Here is a 22,090-nt window from a genome sequence, read left to right as displayed (position 1 = left end):
AGAAGTATTAATGTGTTCTTATGCCTTTAAGTTTTTGTTATGCTTTGCTTTGCTCAGAAATATATTTTTAAAAGGCAATATATTACTCATTACAGACATATGTAACATATATTTCCACTTAAATTCATTTAAAACTTAGAGCCAATATCCAAATATGCGATATTTTAAGACTCAATAGGAAATATATTTATCCTTCAAAACTCATGAAGTATAATAATTAGATTCTTAGAAATAAAAACATTGCAGCAGCTTTTTATTAATAGTTACAAACCAAATTTATTCTTTACCAATATCTCTACATGAAAAACCTTCATGTAATAAATTTTTAGTCCCCAGAAGATAGAAATAAATGGAACCATAACACTATAGCAAAAGGAAAAAAAGATATGCATACTCTGGTTCATTAAATGAGACTTGTCCTGTTAACAGCCTACTTTTAACATAGGACTAATCTTTTATATTCAAATATTATAGTGTTTCATACAATCTAACAATGTTATGTACACTAAGTTGTAATTTCAATACACTTACTCTATTAATAAATGTGCAGAGAACTGGATCGATTTTCCACTCAACAAATTTTTTTCTAATAGATGAGGAGAGAGAAATAAGTATGGATTAAACAACAACAAGGGATATTTGTCTTTTGAATTACATTGATGTGTTGTACGAGTTTATTATTTGGCAATGATTTTCCTAATTGCACATTCATGAAGTAATAATGTGAATTATTGGGATATATAAACAATTTTCACTCTACCTAGTATTTTTAAATAGTACCCACCTCTAATCACTAAATTTAAAGTGGGTTTAATTTATTAAGAGAACAAACACGAATTGAGAGCATAATTCTCTTGCCTTAGCTTGGCCTTTTATTTTTCTCTATAAATAGAGGGGTAGGTCCACATTGCCCTCTAGGATATTTTCAAGTTATGAACAGTTATCCACTTAAAATCTCTAATAATAGTGACAACTGCATTTGCTAAAAAACTTACAATGACAATCTGGACATTTTTAGTCTATCTCATTTACATTTATAAATATAATAGAAACTGATCTTAAATTTGCCATAATTTTTGGTTTTGCTGCTTCTTTTGTTGATATATTTTTACTATATGGATTTTAAAAGTTTTACTTTGATATATATTGACACTCCTTTATGAAAAACTGAAAGAAGGTATATTTTTATCTCACTTATTCTTAATAGCCTATTTCTTTTTTATAAATTTTACCATTTTTTGATCTCTCAGGAAGTTGACTTCATAAACTTATACGATCTATTTACACTTCTATTTCTTAAATTCTCCATTCTAAACAATACCTATTAACTCCCTGCTAGGAAAAATAACAGAGAAGGCAATGGCACCCCACTCCAGTACTCTTGACTGGAAAATCTCATGGACAGAGGAGCCTAGTAGGCTGCAGTCCATGGGGTACCTAAGAGTCGGACACAACTGAGCAACTTCACTTTCACTTTTCATTGTCATGCATTGGAGAAGGAAATGGCAACCCATTCCAGTGTTCTTACCTGGAGAATCCCAGGGACGGGGGAGTCCGGTGGGCTGCCGTCTATGGGGTCCGCACAGAGTCAGACAGGACTGAAGTGACTTAGCAGCAGCAGCAGCAGGAAAACTGAAGAAATCAGTATATCCACACTTCTTTCCATATTCCTGCCCTCATCTTTACTCTCCAACTCTGGTATTTTCTATTATTAATAACATTACTCTAACCCTGAGAATCAACCAGGTTAGTCTCACTAGATAGTTCCTATTAGCAAGGGTGTGTTGCAGGGAGAACGGCAATGACCAGTGCCTGCCGCAATTAATTAATCCTCCTGATTTGGTCTAATCTCTTGTCCTGTCTCTCAAACTTCCACCTCATGCTTTATGATCCAGCGGCTCTGATCTAGGGTTTCCCTGGGGGCTCAAATGGTAAAGAATCCACCTGCAATGTGGAAGACCGGGGATCAATCTCTGGGTTGGGAAGAGTCTCTGGAGAAGGAAATGGCAACCCACTCCAGTATTATTGTCTGGAGAATCCCATGGACAGAGGAGCCTGGCAGGCTACTGTAGGAAGAACAAACGGAATGTAGGAAGAGCAAACATAACGCCATGATAGGAGGCAGAAGCAGGAAGACCAGGCCCTCACCCTGGCAACTAAGGCGACTATCAGGTCACCAAGACACAACCAGTCAGAGACTATCAGGCCACCCAGATACAGCCAATCAGAACTTGTTTACGGAAAGATCCCGCGCGCGCGAATGTCTGACCAATGAAAAGACCCCCGCGAACATGTAACCAATCCGCTTCGCTAAATGACCCCTGCTTATGTTTGAAATTGGATGTTCTATAAATATGGGTAGAAAACTGGGCTCGGGGCTCTCAGCCTGTGCGCCACTGCGTTGGACACAGCGGGGGCCCTAGCTCGAGCTAGCAATAAACTTCCTTCTTGCGTTTTGCATTGTCTCTTGGTAGCTTTCTCTCTTCCCGCTCGGGGATTCGGACATCGGGCATAACAGCTACAGTCCATGGGGTCGCAAACTGTCGGACACGACTGAGGGATAAGCACGCAGCACAGCTCTGATCTGTGAGATTGCCTTCTGCTTCTATACTCTTGGTGATTCAGTTCCCTCATCCTGAAACACCTCCAATCAGCTGCTTCTTATTATTCCATCAACCTATCTCCCAGCCCCTTTCACTCTTCAAAGTACTGTTAGACATTATCTTCCACTAAGTCTTCTCTTCAAGATACAATTATACAGCCTTTATTCAATACTGTTTATGCCCTATGGCCATACCATAATTATGTTATATACCATAGTAAATTACATTTATGCATCTACCTTCTGTCTCTCCTGATTGTTACCCAATGGCTAACATCGTCTCAGTAAGTGTGAAGACGATCATTATACTTATTAATATTCATGGTTGCTTGAATTATGCATTCTTCGTAAGAAAATGGAAGTGAATACTACTCACTAAAAGTACACATACTTTTTATTCTTTACATTATGAAAGATTTTTAAAATACCACCTAAGTGAAGAGAACATTATAATGAGTCCCCATTAACCATAACATATTCAATACCCATCAACATTTTCACATAAATTTTTAAATCGGTTAGAAAGCTAGTTAGAAAGTCATTGGCCGATTATTCTCCTAGCAGGTTGACCTGCTGTCAACACGGATCGTCTGACTTACATCTAAGGAGAGGAAATAAGAGTTCAGTTCTCCAGGATCATAATTCTGATGAATGTTAACATTAGTAACAGACAAAACACTCTCCGAAGGAGCCATTATGTACAAGCAGTGACAAAGAAGGGAGAAAAATGGGGTTTACTGAAGACTAGAATCAGAAAAACACTTCACAAGGGTCCTAAACGGCCGTGGTACGTTATGGGATTTGTACATGAGAACAATTCCTGCCACTTCTCTCTTAACTCAAGAGAACGTTAAGGTATCTTGTTTACACTTTTACTTTTAACGGCCCTCAGTTTTAGCAGTAGAGAAAACATGTCCCTGCTCCTTTGGATAAATCGCACTGACTGAAGATTGATCAGATACATTTTTCCCAAAAGAAAAGGAGAGGAGTCAGTTTCTTATCCGAGTCCCAAGGTAGCCCTCCCAGTCACCCTCTAGGCCCGCGCTGTGACAAGCGCTCTTCTAAAGGATGCTGTGGGCAGGGAATGGGGGACATTTAAGAACCCGCATCTGGAATCTAGATCCAAGGCAAAAAAAGCACGCTTCAAAAGGTAGTAAGAACGAAATAACAAACGCTGAAACTTGGACCTGGTTAGGGACATCACCCAAAACGCCATCACCTAATAGTCCTCACTCTCCCGTAGGCGAAAGGGGAGAGGGAAGAACTACATCTCCCAGAATGCAGAGCGGCGGGGCGGTGCTAAAGAGATGGCCTGTTTTTACCTCATGTTTGCTTAGAAACTCCAGTCCCTCTTCTTAGTACTCCGCCATCCCAGCCTAATTGGCTCTGTAGCCCGTGCGTGGGAGGGCGGCTCAGGCGTCACTGGCAGCGGTTGAATGGGGGCCCTAATCCCCGCCTCCTCACGGGAAATGAAGTCCTTTCTAGTAGCTTCTCTGGCGTAGTCAGAGCAATAGGACTACATTTCCCAGAGGAGCGCGGGTCTGCCAGGCGGCTTGGGGGCGGTGCCTCACGTATGGTACAGTCATCGCAAGCCTCTTCGGCGGGACTGTGATGGCCGGAGAGATGACGATCTTAGGTTAGTAACTAGGCGGGTTCCTTACGCTGTCGCGGGCACCGGAGCGGTTGAGGGAAGTAGGGGTGGGTCGGGGTCGTTATTGTACCTGCTCGATCCTGCTAGCGTGGCGGGAAAGGCGTCAGAAAGGTGACTTTGAGGCGGTTTGGGGCTGTTACCGACGCCGGGTTGGGGGTCGCTTCTAGGAAGGCCCCGGCCGCTGTAGGCCCGACTACGGCGACCGTCTGCGTACATTTCAAGGATGTTGGACCTCAGGAAGTGTTCTTATCCAAGGAATGTCGATTTTTGAATCGTTGGTTGAATCGGGGTCTTTGAGAGACCTCTAGAATATGCATCTCCGAGACCCCTTTGTGAAGGAAGGGGGAGGAGCACTAGCAGCATCCCGACCTGTAGACTCGTGGGATGCTGGATATTGAGAGATCCAGGGCTCTTTAATGTGTAGTCTAGTGTTTCCGCCAATACGGGTAGGAATTACCCTCTCCGGACGAGAAGGTGATAAAATGTTTCTGGAAATGAGTCTGTAAGAGCGAGTGGACGGTGGGATTGGCGGTTGATTTCATTTCATTACGTTTTGATGAGGATTTTGTTAGTGTTTTTTATTGAGTAATTAATTGTTATTAAGCTAACAATTAGTAAAAGAGATTGGCATTTTGAGTTGTATGTAACCTGGGTGGACACAGGTGTATAACACAGCCTGCTGAAACCAAGTAACAGATTAACTATAAATTCGAAGTGGCTTTTTTCTCCTTCACATGTTTACAGGCAGTGTAACATTTGTACATATTTTTTTTTTTTCATCAGTTAACAGCCAGCTTCTGTTGGCTGGGAACAATTTGTGCAGGGGATTCAAGGTGACTAAAACCTAATTTCAAAAAAGAGTTTCCATTTATGTTACCATCAAGTTATACATTTCTACTCTAAATATCGCCGCTGCAAAATGTCTTTCATTCATATTTAGTACAGAAAAGGTTAACTGTGTTCTGTTATGAAGTGACAGTTTAATACCTAAGCAACTTCCAAAACTATTTTGATCCAGCTTATCCATTTAATACTTTTGAAAGGAAAAAGGAGAGGGGAGATAAAGAGTTTTAGCCTTACAATATCAGGGCTTCTGATGTGGAAATTTTAATAATAGAATTTTGTTTCAATATTGATATCTAAAGCTGATTATAAAACTATAAAATCTATCAAACTGTGGAAAATTTTGAAGGAGATGGGAATACCAGACCACCTGACCTGCCTCTCGAGAAACCTGTACACAGGTCAGGAAGCAACAGTTAGAACTGGACATGGAACAACAGACTGATTCCAAATAGGAAAACAAGTATATCAAGGCTGTATATTGTCAACCTGCTTATTTAAATTATATGCAGAGTACATCATGAGAAACGCTGGACTGGAGGAAGCACAAGCTGGAATCAAGATTGCCGAGAGAAATATCAGTAACCTCAGATATGGAGATGACAGTGAAGAGGAACTAAAGAGCCTCTTGATGAAACTGAAGGAGGAGAGTGAAAAAGTTGGCTTAAAGCTCAACATTCAGAACTGTAAGATCATGGCATCCGGTCCCATCACTTCATGGCAAATAGATGGAGAAACTGTGGAAACAGTGGCTGACTTTATTTTTTGGGCTCCAAAATCACTGTAGATGGTCATTGCAGCCATGAAATTAAAAGTTACTGAAGGAAAGTTATGCCCAACCTAGATAGCATATTAAAAAGCAGAGACATTACTTTGTCAACAAAGGTCCATCTAGTCAAGGCTGTGATTTTTCCAGTAGTCATGTATGGATGTGAGAACTGGACTATATAGAAAGCTGAGCGCTGAAGAATTGATGCTTTTGAACTGTGGTGTTGGAGGAGAGTCCCTTGGACTGCAAGGAGATCCAACCAGCCCATCCTAAAGGAGATCAGTCCTGGGTGTTCATTGGAAGGACTGATGTTGAAGCTGAAACTCCAATACTTTTGCCACCTGATGCGAAGAGCTGACTCGTTTGAAAAGACCCTGATGCTGGAAAAGATTGAGGGCAGGAGAAGGGGACGACAGAAGATGAGATGGTTAGATGGCATCACCAACTCAATGGACATGGGTTTGGGTAGACTCCGGGAGTTTGTGATGGACAGGGAGGCCTGGCAAGCTGCAGTTCATGGGGTCACGAAGTCGGACACAACTGAGCGACTGAACTGAACTGGGTTACAATCTGACTTTTGCTTTGGATAAATGACTTTTCCTGTCAATATTAGTACAAATATTACTGAAATGTTTCTTTTTCAGTCCTTTACTCATCCATAAGTTAAGTACACTAACAGGGTTTTTTTGTTTCTTTGTTTTTGTTACTCCATTTTAATGGTATTATAGTCAGTTTGAATTGTGAAAAACATGATGTTTGTGAAATATTATCATGAGTATAAAAGAAAAAAATGTTGAACAACTTTTTAGTCTAGTATTGAAGAGTGATTTTAATGTTGTAATTTATCAAATTGTACTAGTTTGATAAGACATAACATTTAATTTGCCTGTATTTCAGGATCAGCTGTTTTGACTCTCCTGTTGGCTGGCTATTTGGCACAACAGTATTTACCATTGCCTACTCCTAAAGTGATTGGAATTGACCTTGGCACTACCTATTGTTCAGTCGGGGTGTTTTTTCCTGGGACAGGAAAAGTAAAGGTCATTCCAGATGAAAATGGTCATATCAGCATACCCAGCATGGTATCCTTCACTGATGACGATGTTTATGTGGGGTATGAAAGCTTAGAGCTTGCAGATTCGAATCCTCAGAACACAATATATGATGCTAAAAGATTCATAGGCAAAGTTTTTACACCTGAAGAACTGGAGGCTGAAATTGGGAGATACCCATTTAAGGTGAGTTAAGCTGAAATGTATTTTTAGTTCAGCACACTGTTTCAATTGGTTCTTTGACTTCAAGTTACAAAAATTTGTATTTCAATGGACTCAGTTTGTATGGAAGTTATATTATCTCATTCAACAAGCAATGCCACATCAGCTCCTGGGTTGGTTAATTCATTGGTCCCACAACACTGTTGAGGACTTAGGACACTACCATCTTCTCACTCTGCCATCCTCACAATGCACTGTTCTTTTATTGTAGCAGGTGGCTAATGAAGTCACATGTACCTACAGATAGATGGATGGATAAATAGATACTCTGTGTGTGTGTGTATATGTATTTGTATATAGAAAAAGAGATCATACTAGGCATGCTGTGTTTTGACTTCTTTGAAACTCATCAATATATCAGATATATAGTTTTACATCATTATTTTTCATGGTTGTGTGGAACAACTGTTCCACCATTTAATTGTCCAGTCTCTGTATGTTTTATTTTTTCCCTAGTTTTCCACTATTATTGAAGCCTCAGTGAATATCATTGTTTGTACATGTGTATTTTTACACTTATTTGATAACTTGCTAAATTTTATAGGCCAAATGGTTGTATGTTTTTAAGGCTTCTGATTTGTATTGCCAACTTTGGGCACTGAAAAGTTTACATGCTCTTATCTATTTTTCAGACTGCCTATGTCTTCAGTAGTTATTATTTTTCAGTCTTTGCCAATAGATAAGTAAAAAATGGTATCTGGTAGTAATTTGCATTCCTGTGATTTCTAGTGAAGTCAGACTTTAAAATCAGTTTATTTTGCATTTTTCTTCAGTGATCCTTTTCTCACCCTTTGTCCTATTTTCTTTTGAGATGTTTATCTTTTTTGAATGACTATAAAAATACATTTGTGGCATTTAAGTATCCCCCCCTTTTTTTAACTAACTGATGTATAATTTTGTTTTTTAACTGTCAAGAGTATTAGATTTTTTTTGTGGTAAAATCATCTCATTAATTCCTTGAAAATGTTTTTAGAGTCTTATGCTACTTACAACAGCCTTTCCTATCCTATTCACTTGTAGTTTTTTTCTAATGCTTTTAGATAAGTATTTGTAGGCTTGGGTTTTGCTGGGCTCTTTCTCTTAAATATTTAGATATTTATGTAGGGTTTTTATTTATTTATTTATTTATTTTTTGGTACATTATGAAATAGGATTCTAATAGTTTTGAAATTAGATAATTGTATCAGTGCTGCTTGTTGAATAACCCATACATAAAAGCTCTGAAATTTTTATTCATTTTTTCAGAGGAGAAAAAAATTTCTCCAGGTATGTATTTGGTTTATTTCTTTGCTTTTCTTTTAATTTTTTGTTAAGTTCAGTTCATTTCAGTCGTTCAGTTGTGTCCGACTCTCTGTGAGCCCATGAACAGCAGCACGCCAGGCCTCCCTGTCCATCACCAACTCCTGGAGTTTACCCAAACTCATGTCCATTGAGTCGGTGATGCCATCCAACCATCTCATCCTCTGTCGTCCCCTTCTCCTCCTTCCCTCAGTCTTTCCCAGCATCAGGGTCTTTTGTTAAGACCCTGTATTAATTTGTAATTTTTCTTTTGTAATGATAAAATTGTATAAAGCTATACATTTTCCTCTAACTTGAAGCTTTGGATACATTACTTATGATCCTGGAGTTATTTTAAGGTTTTTTGTGTTTGGGTTTTTTTTTTAAGTTTCTCAGTGATCCAGTTTTTTTCGTTGTTTCTCTTTCATGATTACTCTGAACATACTGGAATTAATCTAATTTTTAAAAATATACAAATATGCAACTACATTAGCAGGGATAATATATTAATATATGTTTTCATGGAAATAAGAATGTGAATAATATTTGATTCTTAGCAAAAATAATGAAGCATTAAAATTATTCTTGTTAATATGTACCAGCACATTCTTTCAATTATCTTTTATGTTTGGAAATAAATTAGTTTTTTGAAAAAGAAGATCTTGAATCACATACATGATTTACCAACTGTTATTCCCTCTATTGGGGTTTCCTAGTAGCTCAAACAGTAAAGCATCCACCTGCAATGCAGGAGATCCAGGTTTGATCCCTGGGTCAGGAAGATCCCCTGGAGAAGGAAATGGCAACCCACTCCAGTATCCTTGCCTGGAAGATTCCATGGACAGAGGAGCTTAGCAGTCTGAAGTCCATGGAGTTGCAGAGAGTCGGACACGACTAAGTGACTAAATTCCCTCTATCTCATCATTCATTTTTTTCTTTCATTTGACATATATATTGAGAATCTTTTATGTTCCAGTTATATGCTCCTGCTGCTGCTGAGTTGCTTCAGTCGTGTCCGCCTCTGCGACCCCATAGATGGCAGTGCACCAGGCTCCTCTGTCCCTGGGATTCTCCAGGCAAGAATACTGGAGTGGGCTGCCATTTCCTTCTCCAATGCATACTTAGTGATAAATTTTATTTTTCTGCTGTTAATTAAAACTAGAGTAGATTCATTTTGTCATTTTAAGTATATCTTTTAATAGCCTCTCATCTTTGTACGTGCACTTGCTAGATAACAAATGAAATTTTATGACCTTTTCAGGGTAAGTTTTGATCAAATACATTGAGTATATATATATATTTATGTGTGTTAGTATATGTTTATATATAATATGTATGTAGATGTGTACACACACACTTATATATAGTGTTTTCATCTTTGCAAATTTTATTCACAGGTTTTAAACAAAAATGGAATGGTTGAATTTTCTGTGACAAGTAATGAAACAATCACCGTTTCCCCAGAGTACGTTGGCTCTAGACTGCTGTTAAAATTGAAAGAGATGGCAGAGGAGTATCTGGGAATGCCAGTTGCCAATGCTGTGATTTCTGTACCAGCAGAATTTGACCTAAAACAGAGAAATTCAACAGTTCAGGCTGCTAACCTTGCAGGTAATATCACTTGCCTGAGTTGCATTGTTCTCAAAATTTTCTTAGGCTGAAAATCTGTGATGAGCTGTATTATTTTGCGAACCACTTGATTAGGCACCTAGACAAACTATATGGTAGGTAAACAATTAAGAAGTCTCCATGGTGCAATGTAAAATATGTATATTCTGACAACAACCTATCAGTTATATGGCCAAGGCTGAGAAAGAACATGGACATGTTAGCAATGAGGAATTTGTTCTCTTAAACTTGTTTTAATGTGAAGATGAATATAATACAATGTGTTTTTAAAAATCTGAGGTGGGAGAAAATTTATTTGATACCATTCAGCAAACACTGATTGCCTAGGTAAACAAAACAGATAAACCCTTTCTCTCAGTTCAGTTCAGTAGCTCAGTTGTGTCCGACTCTTTGCGACCCCATGAACCACAGCACGCCAGGCCTCCCTGTCCATCACCAACTCCCGGAGTCCACCCAGACCCATGTCCATCGAGTCGATGATGCCATCCAAGCATCTCATCCTCTGTCATCCCCTTCTCCTCCTGCCCTCAGTCTTTCCCAGCATCAGGGTCTTTTCCAATGAGTTAGCTCTTCACATCTTTTTCTCAAGGAGCTTATATTCTATTGGAGGAAACAGAAAATCAGTATTGAAGATAAATATATTATAGTATTCTTACCTTTAGCATCCTGTTATTTTTGAGGTTGTACCCAAGTCTGCATTTTGGACTCTTGTTGATTATGAGGGCTACTCCATTTCTTGTATGGGATTCTTGCCCACAGTAGTAGATACAATGATCATCTGAATTAAGTTTGCCCATTCCCGTCCATTTTAGTTCACTGATTGCTAAGATGTTGATGTTTATTCTTACCATCTCCTGCTTGACCACATCCAATTTACCTTGATTCATGGACCTAATATTCCAGGTTTGGTGTCAGAGGATGAGATGGCTGGATGACATCACGGATGCAATGGATATGAACTTGGGCAAACTTCAGCAGATGATGAGAGACAGGGAGGCCTGGTGTGCTGCAGTCCATGGGGTCGCAAAGAGTCAGACACGACTGGGCAACTGAACAACAACCCTTAGCATCATTGACATGTTAACCTGAATAATTCTTTGTTGGGGAACTATCCTATGTATCATAGGACATTTTGCAGCATCCCTTAACCTGTACTCACTAGAAGCTAACCAGTAGCACCCTCTCTACAGTAGTGATCATTTTATGTCTCTGGACATTGCTAGATATCCTTAGAGGAAGAAAATGATATCTGGTTGAGAGCTTTGATATAGTGTGTATCAGAAAGTAAAATGCTATGAGAGAGGAAGGTGGGATAGAAGTTTAAGAGGAAGGGGATATATGCATACATATAGCTGATTTACTTCATTGTTCAGCAGAAATTAAGACAACATTGTAAAGCAATTCTATGACAATTTAAAAAAAAAAGTAACATGCTATGGCTATGACCAGCCTAGACAGCATATTAAAAAGCAGAGTCATTACTTGGCTAGCAAAGGTCCGTCTAGTCAAAGCTATGGTTTTTCCAATAGTCATGTATGGCTGTGAGAGTTGGACCATAAAGAAAGCTGAGCACCGAAGAATTGATGCTTTTGAACTGTGGTGTTGGAGAAGACTCTTGAGACTCCCTTGGACTACAAGGAGATCAAACCAGTCAATCATAAAGGAAATTAGTCCTGAATATTCATTGGAAGGACTGATGCTGAAGCTGAAGCTCCAATACTTTGGTCACCTGATGTGAAGAACTGATTGATTGGAAAAGACCCTGATGCTGGGAAAGATTGAAGGTGGGAGGAGAAGTGGATGACAGGACAAGATGGTTGGATGTCATCACCAGCTCAATGAACATGAGTTTGAGCAAGCTCTGGGAGTTGGTAATGGACAGGGAAGCCTGATGTGTTGCAGTCCATGGGTTCGCAAAGAGTCGGACATGACTGAGCAACTGAACTGAACATGTTATGGAAAAAAAGACAGGATAAAGGAATAGGCTTGCTAGGGGCTCAGAGAGTAGGGGGACTTGCAGGTTTTGAAGAGTGGTCAGGTAGATCTCAGTGGAAAGTGATATTTAAGCAGATTTGAAGGAAGCCAGGTAGTGAGCCAAGCAGGTGCATGGAGGAAATTCGTTGCAGGAGAGAGTGGCCAGTGTAGCAGCCATAAGATGAGAATTTAGAAGATAGAAGGTTGGCCGGTGTGACCAAAGGCGAGTGAGTGATGCAGTCAGAAAGCTAAGGGGAATGGTATTATGGTCTCTGAGTAAGTTCTTCAGAGTTTGACTAGTTTTTATGGCTCTTGATGCAGAAAGTCATACTACTTTCAAGGCCACTCGTTATATGTGGCAGTTAGTTTAAAGCAGGAATTCTGTTCAAGGAAATTTTGACCTTTTGTCTGCACATCTACTGTTTAGCATTACCTTGAAATCAGATTTTGCTGTGTATTTCAGAGTTGCTTTCAAGGGTCTTGCATTTTAAGTTCTTTTTAAAAATATCATGGTAGCTATTAGAGCATATCTTCTAAGATTTTTCTTTTTATCATTTTTCTATCTAGTCACCTGTTCTTTTACAAAAAAAGTCATTTTTAAAAGATGAGCACCATAAGCTTATTTCTATAGCTATTTGTTACAGTATATGATTAATGTTTCCCTTCCCAAGTAAAGTACAAAAGTTAGAAGAGGCTGAGGGATCTTGTAAAATTAAGTATTAAAAAGAATAGAATGATGTATTTCACTGAATCTGGGCCCTTATTTCTTTATACTGTAGTTGTCTTTTAGAATAATTTTAATGATATCCATTTAGAAGAACCAATATTTGTCCTTCCCATTTCATTGTTTTTATTTGGCTTGTGACTGTTCTTTCTTATTACTACTCAGTGGAGTTCATGTTGGAGAAGATACTAATATGTTGTAGGATTAAGTGAAAAAAAATTCCTTAATCGTGTCCTTTAATGATTGTTCTTCCCTCCAACCAATTTTACAGGACTGAAGATCTTAAGAGTAATAAATGAACCCACAGCAGCAGCTATGGCCTATGGCCTCCACAAAGCTGAAGTCTTTCACGTGTTGGTGATAGATTTGGGTGGAGGAACTCTGGATGTGTCATTGCTAAATAAACAAGGAGGAATGTTTTTAACTCGAGCCATGTCTGGTAAGAAAAATGTAGGGAGTGTTAACGAGATTCAGCCATGTTAACATATCTAATGTGTAAAGTGTTCATTTTTCAACTTTTCAGTATTCTTCGCATTCATTTTGGTAATCTTCTGTACTTGTGATTTTAATGCCACAACCTATTTTGTTTATAGCAAAAAATTAAGTCTCAAAAAATGACTGGATATGCTGTAAGTCAAATATTGTAGCTCACTGAGCCAGTAGTTTTCACCTCCATCGTGAAGGGAACAAAAGGAAAGAAATCATTTAAAATGAAGGATGGTCAGTTTATTTCATTTAATAATCTGTTTCACAAAATAGCTATCTTTAGGAAATCTAGTAATAGTATTTTGCATTCTAAACTTTTTTAAGGTTTTTGTTTTAGTTTAAGGAATTAAGCCTATGGAACTTAAGTTATAGGTAGTCTAACTGGACTCCATTTAGAAGCAAGTTCAGTGATGGGAATTTATATCACATTACTCTTCCTTATTAAATTATTTTTTATACTTTTTAGCTCTTAATCATTTAAAAAGGAATTTTTTTTTAATGGTACTTTCTAATTGTAAGAAACACTTCTTACTTTTGAGACTAATGCCACTTTTTGTTTTTAAATTGCTACTTAAAGCCCAGTCTGTGTTCTCAATTTCTTATTTTCTGAAGAAGTATTTTATATCACTGAGAGACTTCCTTTTATATCATTTGAACCCACATGTGCACTGTATTTTAATAGTATACTTTTGAATTAAACTCCTTTTAACCAAATTATTTTCAATCAGTCTGTATATGAATAAAATCTTAAGAATACATTAAATAAGGATTTATCACTCCCAGAATATCATTTATACATACATACTACACAGATACATGCATATGTAAATACATACATGTAGTCGTAATATAAACTTTTTTATTTTTAACTTAGGAAACAATAAACTTGGAGGACAAGACTTCAATCAAAGATTGCTTCAGTACTTATACAAACAGATCTATCAAACATATGGCTTCCTACCCTCTAGGAAAGAGGAAATCCACCGATTAAGACAAGCTGTAGAAATGGTCAAGTTAAACCTGACACTTCATGAGACTGCCCAGATGTCAGTATTATTAACAGTGGAGGAAAATGACAGAAAGGAACCTCCGACTAGTGACACTGAACTGCTGAAGGACAAATTTTCCCCAGCAAATGACCCCCATGTGGACAGCATGTTTGGAGCTAACCTTTCTGAAAAGAAAAATGGAGAAGGTCAGGTTTTATTTGAAACAGAAATATCACGAAAGCTCTTTGACACCCTTAATGAAGATCTTTTCCAGAAGATACTCGTACCCATTCAGCAAGTGTTGAAAGAAGGCCACCTGGAGAAAACTGAGATTGATGAGGTGGTCTTGGTTGGGGGCTCAACTCGTATTCCTCGAATCCGCCAAGTCATCCAAGAGTTCTTTGGAAAGGACCCCAACACGTCTGTAGACCCTGACCTGGCCGTGGTGACGGGAGTGGCTATCCAGGCAGGGATTGATGGAGGCTCTTGGCCTCTCCAAGTCAGTGCTTTAGAAATTCCCAATAAGCATTTACAGAAGACCAACTTCAACTGAAGTACGGAGGGATGGCTATTTGAGATCTTGTCTAATGATCTCTTCCTCTTGATCAGACCACCTCCATCAGCCAAATAAAGTCTCGAAAATATCTCATACATTTACCTGAAAGATAACGTTTATATATATGAAATTTTGCATAACATTTTGTTTTAAGATTGAATGTGACCAGATTGATCCTTCTTGATTTTGGAGAGATCCCATTCCAACAAGTACTTCTAAAATGATAGAATTGAGATAAAACTCTTTTGTAGGAGCATAGGTGACTGTATTTTCTGGATTCTGGAAGTAGATATCCGTGTGCACTTAAAACTATATTCTGTAAACATTGCCTAGTGCCAATAATATGATTCCCAGTTCTTACTAAATTGTATTAGCAGGGGCTGGCAATTTACTTGGTTATCAGATGTAATTCTTAATTTGAACTATACTTGAAGGACAGTGTTGATGTCATGTACTTACATTGACTGGGAGATAGCAGTGTTATTTATATAAGCTGCATATACAATATTCAATAACAGCCATATTATATGACCAAGTTAACCTTCACAAGTTCAGTGTCCTGTTATATGTCCTATTCATATAACCTGCATTCTCCAGATTTTTAAAATATATTTATTGAATCAGTTTGTTTTCTTTCTAAAAAGCTACAAATTTATTCAAATATTTCATTATCAATATATTTTATTTCTTTAATCTGCTATCATTCTCTGCTTCGATTTCCATGGTTCTGCATGGTTAGAAAACAAAAGAGAATTATTAATTGCATTTTAAAAATGTGTTAATATCACAGTATTTATTACTATAATTTTTTGGTTATTTAAGACCTTTGTAGATGTTGATAAGGGGCTTTCCTGGTGGCTCAGTGGTAAACAATCTGCCTGTCAATGCAAGAGACACAGGTTCAGTCCCTGGCTTGGAAAGATCCCCTGGAGAAGGAAATGGCAACCCTCTCCAGCATTTTTGCCTGGGAACTCCCATGGAGAGGAGCCTGGGGCTACAGTCAGTGGGATTGCAAAGAGTCAGACACACAATTTAGCTACTAAACAACACGACATTGATAAACAGCAGTAATTAGGTACAGTATTTATTTATTTTATGTTTTTGTTTTCTTTCAGTGTTTATTGTCAGTAAGCCCTGGAGAATTTAGCTTGCATTTGATTCCGTTTTACTGACATTTTTCCCCATATTTAGTTGTGAATGAGGAAAATTGTACTCATTTGCAAAATCCTTGTTGTTTCCTACCGTCATTTAAAAATAATCGGACTGTTTTAATATTAAGGTTAATTTGTGATAAGAACAAAAAACTCATGAATACTGGAAATAATGTGGAAATCTCACAGAAGGCAATGTTTAAAAATGTCCACAAATCAGTATTTATAGTAACATTGGTATAGTGCGGTAGTTTTAGTTTGTTTCCTTTTAGAAAAGCTGCAGGAACCAAGAAAGAAAACATAGTGGTTTTATTTGTTATGCCCCTATTATTTGAATATTTTCTTTTTCCTTAATAGAGGCTACTTCTTCTCAATATTCAAAAGTTATACTCTGGTCAACATTTTTGCTAATGTAAAATATGTCTCTTTACCCATTGCTGAATTTGGAAGGATGTTGAATTTCCAATCACTGAAAAGAAAAAAAAAAGCAACCTCATTTCAGCAACATCAAAACATTTTTGCTTCTCATAGTAAAATCTGAGTGCTTTTGTAGATCATAAAGAAAATATTTCTTAGCAGTGAAATTGCTGTTAAAACAATTTCAATCAGATACTTTTGTGTATAGAAAATGTCTGTAGTAGATAAATAGAAAATAGAAAATGTCTGTTCACCTGTTTAATTTTAGAACTGAATGGAGAAATGCCAAAGAGGAAGCCTTCACTGCATTATAAATATATTCAAGTGTTCTTTTGAACTTTATAAAAATTTTTACTAGACTTAAAAATTGAAAAAGATCTTTGTGCAAAGGTCTTTTAAGAGAAAAGTGTTCAATTTATCAAAATCTCTCTATATAGTACCAGCTTTAACTAAAGCATTTTAAGATTTTTTTTTTTTTTTTAAGTTCGAATTTCTCCAATATATGAGATGTTTCAGGACAGTCTGTTCACAGTTCTTAGAAGAAATGATTTTCAAAACAGAGCAGCTAATCTCATACTCTAAAATTGGAATTTAAAAAATTTGTGTCTGAAAAATGGAATGGCAGTGTTGGAATTTGGAGACAATAGTTCAGCATATTCTCTAGTATAGTACACTTTAAAAAAAAATAAAAAATAGTGTCTGTCTTCAATCATATTTAGGAGGCTATGTATAAATAGTTTTGAAGTCAATGTAGTTTATTTAAAAGGTAAAAATGCATTCTGAAAAGGATCATTTATATATAATAATCTGAAGACATTTTGCATAAAACTATATTTTGTTTGTACATCTTGCTAGTGTTTTTTGAAGTACATAACTTTTGAAATATTAACTGTCTTATATGATTAGAATATGTGAATGAATAATTTATTTGGTGTCAGAAATGGTTCGGTACCGCCTGTGTTTTCACTGGAACCACTGATGTATCAGCAGATACTATTGTGTATAACGTGTTCTGAAGATCATAGATACTGTGCATAACATTGTGCCTCTTAACTTTGTGTGCATACAGGTGATTACATTTTAATGTAAATAAACGCCACTTTGCAGTTTGTTTTTTAAACTGTGTCCTTTATTTTCTATTTGAGACTCTGCCAGAGTACATTTTTGAGGTATGTAAGTAAGAAAGGAAATGGGAACAGAGCTGATCTTATGCTTACGGCGCATGACCTCAGCAGGTATGGCCTAATTCCCTGCATCCTGAATGTCCCTGAAATTGCTTACTTTCCTACTTGTTTATTTTTTAATTAATGTTTATTAGAGCAAAGTTTCTTCACAGTTGTTTTGTTAGTTTCTGCTGCACAGCTAAGTGAATCAGTGATACGTGGACGTAAATCCCCTGTTTTGGATTCCCTTCCCATTTAAGTCACCACAGAGCACTGGATAGACTTTCCTGTGCTATATAGTAGCTTCTCATTAGTTATCCATTTTATATATACTATCAATAGTGTATATATGTCAATCCCAATCTCCCAATTCTTCCCTCCTCCCTGCTTATCATACATTTGTTCTCTAGGCCTGTGTTTCTGTATTTGCCTTGAAGTTCGTCTGTGTCCTTTTTCTAGATTCCACATATAAGCGATATAGTGTTTGTTTTTCTAGATTAGTTTTGGCTCCATTATAGTCAGAAGCCATGAATTGGTATTCGGGATTCTGGGTATCCTGTTCATGATACAGGAATTGTCTCTTCTAGGGTAAAGAAATGACATATACCCAGAATTCTGAATACCAATTGGCTTCTGACTAGTGGAGCCAAAACTAATTTAGATAGTTAATAACCCTGCTTAGTAAACAACTGTAATCCTTTGGTTGGTGATTAATACTTTATATAATTCTCTAATAAAGTTTGTTTTATTCTTTGGACAAAAATTAATTTTTTTTTAAAGAAATTCATTCGATTCATGTAGTCTTTTCAAATGAGCCCTTAAAAACAGATTTGGCTTTCACTAATTCCTGTGATTCTTTAACTACCACTGCTGAGAGATTCAAATATATGAGGAAATAGAGTGATATGTCCATATTTATTTCACTAAATGAACATATACCATGACCTACTGAGGTAGGCAGCTTCTAATGTAACTTCCAATACTCTGGCCTGGTATTCGAGTCTTCAAATGATGTAGCCACAGTTCAAATTTGAATGTAATCTTTTGAGACTCTAAACCAGAATCACTGAGCTAAGCAGTTTCCAGATTCCCAGTTCACAGAAGCTAGTACACTTTCTTCATTTGTTTTAAGCTTTGTTGTTGAGTTGCTCAGTTGTGTCTGACTCTTTGCTATCCCATGGACTGCAGCATGCCAGGCTTCCCCATCCTTCACTATCTCCTGGAGTTTGCTCAGACTTGTGCATTGTCAATGATGCCATCCAGCCATCTCATCCTCTGTCACCCCCTTCTCCTCCTGCCCTCAAACTTTACCAGCATCAGGGTCTTTATGGTTCAACTCACATCTCAACACAACTACTGGAAAAGCCACAGCTTTGACCATATGGACATGTTTTAGCAATAGATAATACAGTGTTTACTATGTACCTGGAGTTTTCTAAGTGCTTTAATAGTACAAATTAGTTTTGTTGTAGCAGACTTATGAATATTTACTGTTTGCCCTGGGCTTCCCAGGTGGTATTAGTGGTAAAGAACCCGCCTGCCAGCGCAGGAGACATAAGAGATGGGTTTGATCCCTGGGTGGAGAAAATCCACTGGAATAGTAAATGGCAACTGAATCCAGTATTCTTTCCTGGAAAATCCCATGGACAGAGTATTCTGCCAGGTTGCAGCCTATAGTGTTGCTAAGAGTCAGACATGACTGAAGCGACTTAGCACGCACACACTGTTAACCCATTTTCAGGTAGCTAAATTAAGGTACAGATGTGTTATGTAATTAATACATCATTACACAGCTAGTAAGTAGCAGAGTTATTCAAATCCAGCCCATGGACAGAGGAGCCTGGTGAGCTATGGTCTATGGGGTCACAAAGAGGTGGACACAACTGAGTGAACACACACACATTTAATTCTCTACTGAGAAATTTACAGATTTTTCAGATATGAAATGAAGATAATAGTATCTAATTCATTGGGGTTTTGTAAGTGCCAAGTATTATGAATGGAGATGATAGATAATTGAACATAAGAAACATTGAAATGTAAGCTTCAGTGACTTGCTCACTTTATGAGAATTGTAAGAAAATGCCACAATAAAGTAGGTTATTTTCCCTGATATCCTCAAAACCCTAATTCTATGAGTCTAAAACTTCTGAAAATTTTTGAGAATTCTGAAGAGGAGAGAAGATAAATTTGCTGTGGTAAAGCATTTAATTTTGGAAAGAATTAATAGCTTGCCTCACCTTAAGTTATTTGGATGTTAAAAAAATAACAAGTGCAGTTTATTTTATACCTCATTGAATTAACTATGCTTTGGCTTACCTAAAGACATTTAAAATGTTTTCAATGGCTTACCTAAGATATGTAACTCAACTTTGATGTGGACTTCTTTTCTTTTAAGTTGTTATTGAATTTGTTACAATATTGCTTCTTAAAATCCTTAAGCCAGGGGATCTTAGCTCCTTGACCAGGGATCAAACCCACACTCCTGCATTGGAAGGCAAATTATTAGTCACAACTTTATATATATGTATATATTATACATATATATATATATATATATAAAACAATGTAAATACACACTTCTGTTAAGAGTTTAATCCATTCACTTTAAATTGTTTAATGTGTCCTATGTAGTATTGGAAACTAGAAACTGGATTGTAATTATTAGTTGTAAATACTACCCCTCCTTTGTCTCCCAAGTAACTAAGAATATTTTGTCAAGGTTGAAAAATACTAATACTTTATAACACACCAAAGAATTGATGCTTTCTAATTGTGGTGCTGGAGAAGACTCCTGAGAGTCCCTTGGACTGCAAGGAGATCAAACGAGTCAATCTTAAAGGAAATCAACCCTGAATATTCACTGGAAGAAAAGATCCTGAAGCTGACGCTCCAATACTTTGGCCACCTGATGTGAAGAGCCAACTCATTGGAAAAGACTGATGTTGAGAAAGATTAAAGGTAGGAGGAGAAGGGGTCATCATCAACTCAATGAACATGAGTTTGAGCAAATTCCAGGAGATAGTGAAGGACAGGGAAGCCTAGCATGCTGCAGTCCATGGGGTCCTAAAGAGTCGGATACAATTTAGCGACTAACAACAACAAAAAAAGTGGTTGTGGCAGATCCTGCTAAATGCTACTGCAGTATCTTTTCTATTCATTCTTACTTCGGAAGTGAGTTTTTTTGGAGAGGCAACATCCCCTACTTTAAAAATTATTTTCTAGCTTCCTCTGCAGCTACAGATGAGTATGTGACATAACTCTGACCTACCTTCTTGAAATACAGGCATGATGCTGGAGATAAAGCAATGGGTTTGCAAGTAACAATCAACAGACATGTAATGGGTGGTTGAGCCAAAGGTAGAAGCAGCCAGTGGTGTCATGTAACTGCTCTGGCCATCTTTGTCTTTTCTACCTTGGGACTTCTTTCTACCTAAGAAAAACAAGCCCCTTAGTTGTTTACACTTCTTTGTTTTCCTTGTTTGTGTTTTTTGAACCTTTGACCCTTAATTTATGGTTAAACATTTTGTCAAATTGTCATTTGTTGGACTTCTGCTTCTGGCCAAGATGGAATAAAAATGAAGAGTTTTAAGTAAAAAGTAGAAGAAAATACATGAAACAGTTTTTCCAAGACCTTATGCATCATGGTCGACATTAATTCCTGTCTGTTATCTCCGTAAAATCATAGCTCCGGCAGAAAGCAGTCTGTTGTGTAACACCTGGAGATTGCTGCACAAATGCTCAAAACAGAAAGCCAGAAGCAAATGTTCAGACAGAATCAGTGTTGACTAAACCTGGATTAATATTTATGCCTAGTTTCTGTGGTACTCCACTGTAACACATTCTCAAGCATTCCTTTAGTCTTATTCTCTGATGACCACATCGCATTTTCTATTATGTCTATCAAGAGTTGAAAAATAGCAATAAACCCATAGTCATCCCCAAGTATATTAATGACAAGCTGAGTGCTATAAATATGAACTCAAAATCAACCCTGTATCCCTTCCCTTGACGCACAAAATTGCGTATATGTCATTTTCCTTTTAAATGTTTTGGAAACATTTTTCAAATTTTTGACTAATATCATAAATAATTTTTTAGTTTATGATGTTGTTTTTACATTTTGCTCATATGCCTATTCATTTTTATTTTTCTCTTGTGCTGCCCTCATGAGATAAAATGTTACTATCATTGATCAGCTATGATAACTAAGCCTGGGTTCAAACTGGTCAGTCTGTAAATAGCAAGTGAGCAAGCTTGGTTACCTAGTCAGCAATCATTAACAAGAGAAGCTGAAATGGAGCAGGACCCTATGGATCCTTGTTCCCCATGTCCTCTGCCTGACTTTTGTCTGTGGAAAAACTTTTGCCAAAGAATAAGCCTAATCAGAGGTGTGAGAACATACAGAAACAATGGAAAACAGTCAAAGGAGACCAAATAATAAAATGTACTCATTAAGCATAGTCAAGGACTTTCAGTTTCTTCTCAAAGGCTGTAGATAATATTCTGAGCCACATCCTGTAAGCTGTTTTATGGATGCTGAAACCACCCCACCAGGTGGGGAAATTAACTACATGATGATCA

The 22,090-nt window shown here is 37.3% G+C and overlaps 1 protein-coding gene and 1 long non-coding RNA gene across 6 annotated transcripts in view; one reads left to right on the top strand and one right to left on the bottom strand.

Annotated features, from left to right (window-relative positions):
* The window catches only part of LOC110144677 (uncharacterized), a 111,159-nt gene extending 106,701 nt beyond the window's left edge, over window positions 1-4,458 (bottom strand). The window contains exon 1 of one of the 4 annotated variants that reach the window (XR_011483480.1): window positions 4,324-4,458. This is a non-coding gene — a long non-coding RNA (uncharacterized lncRNA). Of the gene's footprint in view, window positions 1-1,528; window positions 2,364-3,924; window positions 4,061-4,323 lie in introns of those variants that run through there. The other 3 variants (XR_011483478.1, XR_011483479.1, XR_011483481.1) reach the window with 3 other exon arrangements.
* On the top strand, window positions 4,131-17,463 carry HSPA13 (heat shock protein family A (Hsp70) member 13). Of its 2 annotated transcripts, none has more exons than XM_020904659.2 (5): window positions 4,131-4,238; window positions 6,763-7,103; window positions 9,815-10,028; window positions 13,016-13,183; window positions 14,105-17,463. In XM_020904659.2, exons 1-5 carry the CDS (start codon window positions 4,214-4,216, stop codon window positions 14,770-14,772), a joined length of 1,416 nt encoding a protein of 471 aa, XP_020760318.2. In that variant the 5' UTR covers window positions 4,131-4,213; the 3' UTR covers window positions 14,773-17,463. The 2 variants fall into 2 exon arrangements, with proteins under 2 accessions (XP_020760318.2, XP_020760317.2); XM_020904658.2 differs by lacking the exon at window positions 4,131-4,238 and adding an exon at window positions 4,567-4,727.
* Window positions 17,464-22,090: the final 4,627 nt, after the last annotated feature.

This window comes from Odocoileus virginianus, chromosome 25 (genome assembly GCF_023699985.2).
Source record: "Odocoileus virginianus isolate 20LAN1187 ecotype Illinois chromosome 25, Ovbor_1.2, whole genome shotgun sequence".
NCBI classification, from domain to species: domain Eukaryota; kingdom Metazoa; phylum Chordata; class Mammalia; order Artiodactyla; family Cervidae; genus Odocoileus; species Odocoileus virginianus.
This window is presented reverse-complemented; position numbering and strand designations above follow the sequence as displayed.

Bases quoted from the DNA above. Each gene is read 5' to 3' on its own strand.
- HSPA13 (XM_020904658.2), top strand. From the start codon at position 4,670: ATGTGTAGTCTAGTGTTTCCGCCAATACGGGTAGGAATTACCCTCTCC. The intron at 10,029-13,015 runs GTAATATCACTT...CCAATTTTACAG, and splicing joins TCAGGCTGCTAACCTTGCAG to GACTGAAGATCTTAAGAGTA. The intron at 13,184-14,104 runs GTAAGAAAAATG...TTTTTAACTTAG, and splicing joins TTTAACTCGAGCCATGTCTG to GAAACAATAAACTTGGAGGA.